The sequence below is a fragment of the Camellia sinensis genome, chromosome 5, assembly GCF_055761805.1.
Source record: "Camellia sinensis isolate YWXY chromosome 5, ASM5576180v1, whole genome shotgun sequence".
NCBI classification, from domain to species: Eukaryota; Viridiplantae; Streptophyta; class Magnoliopsida; order Ericales; family Theaceae; genus Camellia; species Camellia sinensis.
This window is the reverse complement of record NC_138965.1, coordinates 29,145,351-29,155,947: the sequence shown is the minus strand read 5'-3', so window position 1 is coordinate 29,155,947 and position 10,597 is coordinate 29,145,351. Positions and strand designations below refer to the sequence as shown.

Below are 10,597 nucleotides of genomic sequence, written 5' to 3'. Positions count from 1 at the left end.
ATAACCGAGTGAACAACCATGACTGCTGTATTACCCTATTACCTCTGTTTATTATTTTGTTGGGCTGACCGTTACTTTATTTATTTATTTTGTTATTAAGGCCTAGTTTAGCAATATTAATTTTTAGCTTAAAAGAAAAAATTCACTAAAAAAATTAAAAAGCAAACAACCTATATCAAAAAATCAAAAATTCTATTTTCTCTCTATTTTTGGCACATCATTTCGTAAAAAATTAAAAAGTCATTGCAAACATCTATTTTTTTATATCATATTTTAACCAAAAAATTACTAAAAAAACATGTCCTCAAACGAGGCTTAAAAAGAATGTTCAAAGAGCAATGTGAGTAAAACTTTGAAGCTTTTGTGTTTGGTTAAGAAATTTGGAAAAGGAAAGGAAAAAGTAAAAAGAAAATATGTGTAAAATTAAGTAAAATATAGGTATGTTTTATTCAAATTTCACTTATCTTTTTCATTTTCTTTCTAAATTTATTTTCAAATCTCTTAACCAAACACAATATTAAAAAAAGAATTGATTGTCTTGTTCTGAACAAGTTTGAAAATGAGGTTTAGTCCAAAATTTTTATGTTGCATTTCTTTACCCTTCGGTTTCCATTAACCTTTTATAAAGTGTTTATGGGGCTTTTTATGAAGCTGGTTGACATCTCTTATATTTATGTTTAATACAGATGGATTCTTTCACATTTGATATTTGAAATTTGTAATTTCATTATAAATTATTTCTTAGATTGTTAATGTCATGTCTTAAAATTTTTTAGATGTCCATCTTATCATTTTTCTTATCATTTCTTCTTCCTATCATCATGACTACATTTTACAACTTTCATCATTAAATTCTACTTGAACATATTCTTATTGAGTGATGTTATAAAAACATAAATTTTTTTATAAAATTTTCAAATACAATGATACAGCTTGATAATAACCTTTCAGTTTCAAACAAAATACTCATAAACATAATTTATATTTATAACAATATCACTATCATAATATTTTTATGATATTTTTTGTATATATTTTTTATATATGAATATAATTTTTCATTTTTATTTCCATCATTATATCTAGATTAGATCAATTTAATCTAGATATATTTAAAAAAGAAAAAAATTATACAATTTTTTTTTTTAAAATTCCATTGAATACAACAAAATAAGATAATGTATTAATTTTTTGTATTTTTGTATTTTTCTTGTATTTGGTGAATTTAAAAAAAATTACAAAATATTATACTTCTTAAGAATATCTAGATTAGATGTATCTAAAAAATAAAATAATTGCTTAAAATATTAAAAAAATTAGTAAAAATAAAAAAAACTCGAAAAATAAAAAAACCTTAATTTTTTGTGTGAGTTAAACAAGGAAGATGGTTGTTATTTCCTTTAAAATGATATAAACAAAATATCGGTATTATTTTATTATTTTATATGTAAAGATTAAGGGCCAAATATGTTATTTTTAACCTGATAAGGATTAAATGTAATTTTCTAAATGTGAGGAGAAATTTGTATTAATAAAAAATGTCAGATTGTCAGTTTGACTTACCCTTTTTTATTTTTTGTTTTTTATAAAGTGTTTTTTTATGCCTCTGTTGAGAGTGTAAAGTTGTTGTAAATTTATTTTTTTTAGAATATATATATATATATATATATATCTATTTAGAATTTTTTTACGAAAACGTGTATTTAACATGGAAACTTCTATGTAAGTCTAATAATGAGGCCTAAGTTGAAATCAAAAAAATAAAAATAAATAATGAGGCCTAAAACAAGAGTGGGGCTTGCTTAATGGTTAAGTTGTTTGAGTTTCCCCTTTTTCGAGAAATTTTATAAGATTTTGTTAACTAAGTAGCTTAAGGCATGAGCTAAAATCTTTTATCTCAAAATCTTGTCTTAATCCTCTGTACCATTGCTCTACAATTGCTATGTGTCCTCAAATAAAAGTTAATTTGACTTTGACTTGTTTTGGAAAGTTAGCTTTTAGTCACTTTTTTTTAGTTTGTAGCAAAAGTCAAAAGTTAGTTTTTTTGATTTTTTTTTTCATTTGGGAAGTTGCTTTTTTAGTCAATGGTGAAATTGCAATTCTACCCCTCATGGGTCAAAATGTGTTACATGGGTGAAGTCGTAAATATTTTAAACTAAACAGGGGTAGTTTGGTCATCTTATTATGATTTGACATCATAAACAAATATTAATAAAAAAAATCAAAAGTCATTTTTTACCAATTTCTCAAATCATTGGACTAAAAAAATAAAAAAACTGAGTTAAAATTTAAAAAATTACTTTTTAACGTCTTTCCAAAATAAGCCTTTGTCAAATTATCTGTAAACTCACCGGAAACTAGTCAGCTATATCAAACCACAACAGTCGTGTCTTTCCTCTTTTCCTCGGCATTTTTTTTTTCAATCGACCACCATTGTTGCTTCTCTTCTCATTTTCTTCGACAATTGAAAGAAAAACCTTTGGTTCTATTACAGTGATTATCAGATATGAATTAACGATGGTTGATATTCCCTATTCAAATATATTTTTTTTCAACGATGGATTGATTTTTTGATTTTTTTGATTTTTTTAACTATTTTAGTCCCGAACTAAAAAGTTTAATTTGAAAAGGATTTTTTATTTTTATTTTTTATTATTTTTAGAGAAAGAATATAATGATTATGAGTTGGATGTGATATTTTGTCTTATTAAGTTAAAAAAATTTATTTTATTTTTTATAACTATTTTAGCAAAAAATAAAGCCTCAAAACTACCTGTACGGGGAGCAAATATTCAGGCAAGTCCGTATTCCTTTCTCCCAAGCTCCGTTTCTGTCCGATCACCTGCGTGCACAACAGCAGTGAGCTACTCAGCGGTGTGTGGCCGGAAAACCCCTCCGACGATCAAGTTAGACACACATGGGGATAGAGAGGAAGAGAGAGGAGGGTGTTGGTGTTTCTTTTACCAAATGTTCATCTCAGCATGGGGGGCGCAAACATACTTATATACTTTCTGCGCCCCAAATCTACTCCCAGTGATCTCTCGACACGTGGTTCTGCTACCCCATCTGTCAGCACAAATCTTGCTGAACATCACCTAACCCGATTGCCAGCCCACTCTTCTGGGAGCTCGGCAGCCTGGCTGTAGCATCTCGGCTGTCAACGACCATGCTGCGATTCATGCCCAGGTGCCCCTAACAACCGAGCTCCTTTCCAGCCATGATTGACTACGTTCCGGCGAAGCCAAGCTTGAGATTAGTCATACCGGTCAACCAAAGTTCTTCCTGCCGAGTTTCAGGCATGAGCCTTCACGCCGAGCTATGGATGCGTGCTTTCCAACCGCCCAACGCATAAATCGTGGAACCCTTACTTGACCGGCCTCCGTGTTGACAAGGTGAAGTAGCTCGGTTCCACATACCCTTGCCATTGCCGAGCAAAAATCACTTCTGGGTGGACCTGGGATACCACGGCCCAAATGTGTTCGGCCCACAATTTGCCTGGTATTACTATGACCCAATTCAGACCATATTTTTCCCTCTCACTACCTTCCCAAACAGAGGCATATATATATATATATATATATATATCTAAAATCAATTGTTAATGAAATTCATACATATATATATATATATCAATTGTTATTTGTGTATTTGTCTCCAGAGAGTTAGTTTTGACACATTACTAATTTAACATAATTTCTTATATTAGTATTGTGAAAGAAGTATTTTACGAGAAAAATAATAAATCTAACAAACAATTTTTTCAATTTTTAAAAGTTTTGAACTATTGATTAGATTGCACTATATAATCAGTTAAATGACTATTTTAAGATATTTTAATGATTTATATAATCTATCTAATAAATAAAAAAGTGAAAAATAAGACGCTTAAAACATAACTCTTAAATATACACTTAATAATGTTGAATATTACATGTTGGTTAATTTTTTAAAAATCAATCAATTAAGATACAACTCCTATCATGTCATTATGAGTAAATTTAGGGGTGACATTTTAAGTTCTCGAGTATTATTCATAAAAAAACATATATATGCTATTTGATTTTTAAAATTGAAAAAAAAAAAACAATTGACATGTATCTCTTGTATTAATAGAATCGATTCGATAAAATTGATATTATTATTTAAAATATGAAATAATTAAAAATTACTAATGAATTAGAAAGTTTATTAAGTAAATTTTATTAAAATTAAGAAATTATACCATCATACATTTTACAAATACTCATAAATATAAAACTAATAGTAAATTTTCAAAAATCGAAGGAGGCATGCCTAGGGAAATCGTAAAAGGAGAGAAGAAAAAGGGGTAGAACGGAGTAGGGGGCTGGTTGGCAATGTTAAAAACTACCTTTACTGGAAGCAACAGAGATAAGAAAATATTATGAACTGAAGCTGTCAATTTATTCAACCTGACTGATTACAGCTTAAATAGACCAAATAGTAACAAAGTCATCAGAATAAAAAGGAACAGGTTACTCAATGACTAACAACCACTACTAAGACTCCTACATAACTGGGATACTCCTATTGAATAGGTAAAACACCACAACTGACTCCTAAACTATAACAAACAAAGACTTATTAAAAGATGATAGAAATCTCAACACCCTCCCTTAAACTGAAATTTTTCTAACATTCAGTTTAATGGTGATTCGTTGCAGCTGTTCCTCAAATTGAATCTTCTAATGTGCAGACACCAAGTAGCTTCCTCAGCTTCAAAAACATAACTAATTTCAAGGGTTTAGTTAGTATGTCAGCTACTTGGTCTTCACTCCTGCAGTAAATGAGATCAATCATTCCATCCTTCGTGAGGTCCCTCAAGAAGTGATACTTGACATCTATGTGCTTGCTTCTTCCATGTAGAATAGGATTTTTAGAGAGTTTAATTGCTGAACTGTTATCACAATAAATTGGAGTTGGTCCTTGTTGCTTGAAATGAAGTTCTTTAAGAATTTTCCTCAACCAGACACTTTGACATGCACATGATGTTGCAGCTACAAACTCGGCCTCGGTAGTTGATAAAGTAACAATTGGTTGCTTTTTTGTTGACCAAGAAATGGTCCCTGAACCCATCATAAAGACATACCCAGATGTGCTTCTTCTATCATCAGGATCTCCTGCATAATCACTGTCCGTGTAGCCATATAGATGTGATTTTTCTCCCTTCTTGTAGAACAACCCAAGATCAACAGTACCTTGCAAGTACCTAAAAATCCTTTTGGCAGCTAGAAGATGCACATCTCTTAGGCATTCCATGTACCTGCTAATAAGACTTGCAGCATGCATTATATCTGGCCTGGTTGCAGTTAAATACAGTAAACTTCCCACAATTTGCTTGTAAAGTGTGCTGTTAACCTTTCTTCCTTCAGGATTTTTGATGAGCTTCAATCCTATTTCAATTGGAGTGCTAACAGAATTACAATTCTTCATCTAAAATCTGTCTAAAATATCTCGCACATATTTCTTTTGTGACATAAAAATGCCAACAGGAGATTGGACCACTTCTATGCCTAGAAAGTAATGCATCATTCCAAGATCAGACATATCAAATTCCATCATCATAGACTGTTTAAGTTGTTCCAGCATGACCTTATCATTTCCAGTGTAGATCAAATCATCTACATATAAGCATACAATAACAAGTCTTCCTCTATCTCCAATTTTTTTGAAAAGTGTATGCTCATATGGACATATTTGAAAACCTTCCTTTAAAAAATAAGCTTCTATACGACTATACCAAGCTCTGGGAGCTTGTTTTAGTCCATATAGAGCCTTTTTTAATTTATATACCTTATGCTCATTTCCAAGCTTCACATAACTAGGAGGTTGATCAATAAATACCTCTTCTTGCAAGTCTCCATGTAAAAAGGCTGATTTCACGTTCAACTGGAGGATAGGCCATGAGTTTTGTGTTGCCAATGCTAACACCAATCGGATTGTATCATGTCTTGCAACAGGAGCAAAAACTTCATTGTAATCGATGCCAAATTCTTGCTTATAGCCTTTAGCTACTAAGCGCGCTTTATATTTATTTACCTCGCCATTCTCCTTCAACTTTGTTTTATAAACCCACTTGACTCCAATTGTTTTTTTTCCTTTAGGAATATCTGTCAATTCCCAAGTATTGTTCCTTTCAATGGCTGCAATTTCATCATCCATGGCCTTTTGCCATTTTAATTCTTTAACAGCATCGTTAAAGGCTATAGGATCACAATCTGAAAATAGAGCAAAATGTGTGAGTGGATCATCAGATTGGTCAAGTGCACTTACTTCATAATCTGCCATCCATGCTGGTCTTGTCCTAGTGCGTTGAGGACGTGTACTGGTGTCACGACCCAAACCCGGCCCTATGGGTTTAGCACCGTAACCGGCCAGTAATCCGAGATTACCGAAGGCCTGCAGAACAGTAGTATAGTAAAACAGAGTACAGGGCCTGGCGGAAGCCAAAACAGTAAATAAATAATGTCCATTGAGCTGTGACAGTCTGCATGCCAAAAATATTTTTCATGCATTCATACATACAACAGTACAGTCTATACAATAATTTACAGTCACACAGTACAGGGACCTAATCCCTTGATAACAGTACAGTAAACATTCAGTCTATACAGAACAGTAGACGGTACAGAAGGGGGAATTGTAAAACACCTCGAAGCCTTAACACGATGGGCTCGGAACCTCGCAGTGAGGCACAAAGGCTGGCTTGACAAAACTGGAGTCTAACCTGCGCTCCTAGCTCCGATCTGGTGGCTGAGCACCTACATATATATATAAACAGTGAGCTAAAGCCCAGTGAATAACATGATGCGTAAAGGGTTTAAGAATGAATGCCCTTACAGTAATGAAAACAGTCCATTAAATCAGTATTTCAGTCAGTACAGTCATATGTGGTACATCCATTAGCATAACAGTACAGTAAACAGTAGGTCTTAAAAGACCGAACAGTAAATGATGGCCATCAATCAGTAAACAGTAGTGGTTCCACGAGGGAACCGACAGAGATCTCTGTAACAGTAACAGTCAGTAACAGTAGTTGCTAAGGATGCCACAATACAGTTCAGAATAGAGGACATACATTCATTCAATTAACAGTAACAGTTCAGAAAGCAGTGCAGTTCAATTGTTCAAAAGATAATCATTTTGAACATATCTTTACACAGTTGTTACTCACAGAGTTTGGGTTACAGTATGCTAGAGCGTGCCTCCCCAGTCGCCAACCCTACACAGTTAACAGATTGAACACACACTAAGCTACACAGTTGGGAGATAACATAATTTAACCCCTAATGCCTCGGTGTGTTCTACATCTATCCTCAACAGGATGTCTTAAACTAGGCCTAAGAATGCCTAGAATGGAATGAGGATGCAAAGATGTGATCAGAAGACTGTTTCAAGATTTTCAGAAAACAGGGTCCCGCTCGAGCGCAGGTTTCCCCGCTCGAGCGGTCATGTGACAAAGGTACACGCTCGAGCGTCAACTTTCCCGCTCGAGCGTACTGTAAAAGTACTGGATGGGTGAAATCTCCGCTCGATGCCCGCTCGAGCTTGAGACATGACTCCGCTCGAGCGCCCAATCCTCCGCTCGAGCGGACTGTAAAATAGTGCAGAGATACTGGATGCTCGGATTCCACGCTCGAGCGGCACTTCCCCCGCTCGAGCGGAAGTGCAGAATCTGGGAATTCCATATTGCACCTCCAAGCTCAAACTCGCATTCAAATGCATCAAAACCAATCCTCTTGGGCCCATTTTCTGGAAAACATTTATAAACACATAGAATAACATGTTTCAAAGCTCAATTTTAAGAAATCAAAGCCCAAGGGTGTTTAATTCAAACTCAATTTAAACCATTTTTCAAGCACAAGATGAACATGCAAACATGCATGAATTCAAACCATTTTGAAGCTCCAATTTGATGCTCTAAGGAGCTAATTGATCCAAAAACAAGTTGAAAACATGGACCATTACAAAATTATGGACATGCATGCACCATTTTGCCATGAACTCAACTCCAAATTCAACCAAGAACACATGCAAGCATGAATTATGCTCTATATCAACATGTATGAACTAAAACATGACTTAGCTCTACAATTTAACATGGACCATGCAAGAATTAGTTCAAACACAAGAATGAGAAGGTGAAATTCATACCTAAGTTCCTTGAATGCAAGTCTAGGGGTTCAATTTAGCAATCCACACTTCAATTAGCAAGCAATACACCAAGCATTTGAAGCCAATTCAACAAAATGAACTCAATTCTCTCCTCTAGTCTCTCTCTAGTCGGCAAGGCAAGGAAGAAGGCTGAGGTAAACATTTTTGGCTCAAGTATAATGAACTCAAAAGTGTATAGGTAGTGGCCCACTCAAGGGCAAGGTTGTAATTAAAGCCAACTATGTATTTTATCAATATTTAATCTAATTTAATCATACCTAATCAGTTTTCAAATAATTATACCATAAAATCACATTAATTATGACGATCATAGGACACCAATCGGTTTCTAATTCGGCCGTCGATAAGGCCTTCAATTAGCGGTTTAAACGCAAAGACATGAACAGATAATTAATCAATCAAACATATAGAATATGCAACACAATAGATATCCTTGGCTAATTCAGTTTCAATTTCAGTCAATCGGTTCAGTACTTTTAATCAGTTCAATCATCAGTCATAATCAGTCCAGTTTAACGGTAATCGGCGGTTACCTCCATTAGATGTCGGATTTATGAGACCACAAAGATCGGAATGAACTAGTTCCAATGCCTTCTTTGCTCTCCAAGAATTCATTTTTGGAAATGAATCACGATGGTGTTTGCTAATAACACATTCTTCACAAACTGACGAAGGATATTGAATTTGAGGAAGGCCCGTCACCATATTTTTTTGCTGTAGAGTCTTCAAGCCATTGAAATTCAGGTGTCCATAGCGGAAATGCCACAACCATGTTGAATCATGCATTTTTACAGAGAGGCAGGTCTGAACCTTGTTCTGAGTGTGTAATGGAAACATCCGATTTGTTGTCATGTGAACTTGTGCGATTAGGCCCTTTTCTGGATGTTGAATTTGGCAGCATCCACCTTGAATGTTTATTGTAAAGCCCTTCTCTTGTAACTGGCCCAGGCTAATGAGGTTACTCTTTAAGTCTGGAATATAAAAAACACTAGAAATTATCTGTAAAGTGTTATTTCTAGTTTGAATTTTGATAGTCCCTTTTCCCATGACAGAAATGTTAGAATTGTTTCCAAGTTTCACAATTTCTCTGAAAGTTTCATCCAAATCTGAAAATAGAGACTTATTACTGCACATGTGATTACTGCAGCCTGAGTCCAGATACCACGTATCTGATTGAGACCCCTTCTTGTCAATGAATGCCATTAAGAGCATTTCTTCTTTTGTCTCAGCAAAGTTTGTCTTCTCCTCATTTTCAGTGCATTCATACTGATAATGACCAAGCTTGTGACAGCGGTAGCATTCAATATTTGACTTGTCAAACTGCGACCCTTGATTGGATGAAAATTGATTATCACGGCCACGTCCATGGTAAGAAGATTGATTATCACGACCACGTCCTCTGCCTCTTCCTCGACCCCAACCTCGACCTCTTCCTGATCCCCGCCATGTAGATGATTCACCATGGGTCGTAACCTGCAAAGCACGTTCCTCTGGAAGGTGGCTGGTCATTCTCTATTCATGCACCAACAATGAACTTTGCATCTCATCAATTGAAAGACTATCAATGTCTTTCGATTCCTCAATGGAACAGACAACATAATCGAATTTTGGGGTCATTGATCGAAGGATTTTCTCAATGATTGTAACATCATCCATTCTTTCACCATGAATACGCATCTTGTTGGCTACTGTTAGTGTGCGTGCAAAATAATCATTGACTGACTCTCCCTCTTTCATATGAAGAATCTCAAACTCTTTGCGAAGAGCTTGAAGTTGCGCTCGTTTCACCCTTGCTGTACCTTGATATTTTTTCTTCAAGGAATCCCAAATTTGTTTAGAGGTGTCCTTTTGGAGAATGGTTTCCAAAATGGCCCGATCAATCGCCTGGAACAAATAATTCTTTGTCTTGAGGTCCTTCAGTCTTTGGTCTTCCAGCGTCTTTCTCTGTGCTTCTGTCATGACAACTCCATTTGCTGGTTCGACAAAACCAGTTTCCACAAGACTCCAGTATTCCTTGGATCTTAGAAAGTTTTCCATCAGCATGCTCCAATGGTCATAATGACCATCAAAGCGAGGAATGGCAGGTTGCACGTAATTGGTGTTGTCGGAAGCCATGGAACCTTGCTGCTGCAATAATTTTTGAGTAGGCCCAGTGGGGGCTTTGATACCAAATGTTAAAAACTACCTTTATTGGAAGCAACAGAGATAATAAAATATTATGAACTGAAGCTGTCAATTTATTCAACCTGACTGATTACAGCTTAAATAGACCAAATAGTAACAAAGTCATCAGAATAAAAAGGAACAGGTTACTCCATGACTAACAACCACTACTAAGACTCCTACATAACTGGGATACTCCTATTGAATAGGTAAAACACCACAACTGACTCCTAAACTATAA

General features: G+C 34.8%; 1 protein-coding gene across 1 annotated transcript; it reads right to left on the bottom strand.

The window, feature by feature from the left end:
• Positions 1-9,705: 9,705 nt before the first annotated feature.
• On the bottom strand, positions 9,706-10,308 carry LOC145791297 (uncharacterized). Its single transcript, XM_082871642.1, has one exon. The coding sequence runs from the start codon at positions 10,306-10,308 to the stop codon at positions 9,706-9,708; it is 603 nt and encodes a 200-aa protein (XP_082727768.1).
• Positions 10,309-10,597: the final 289 nt, after the last annotated feature.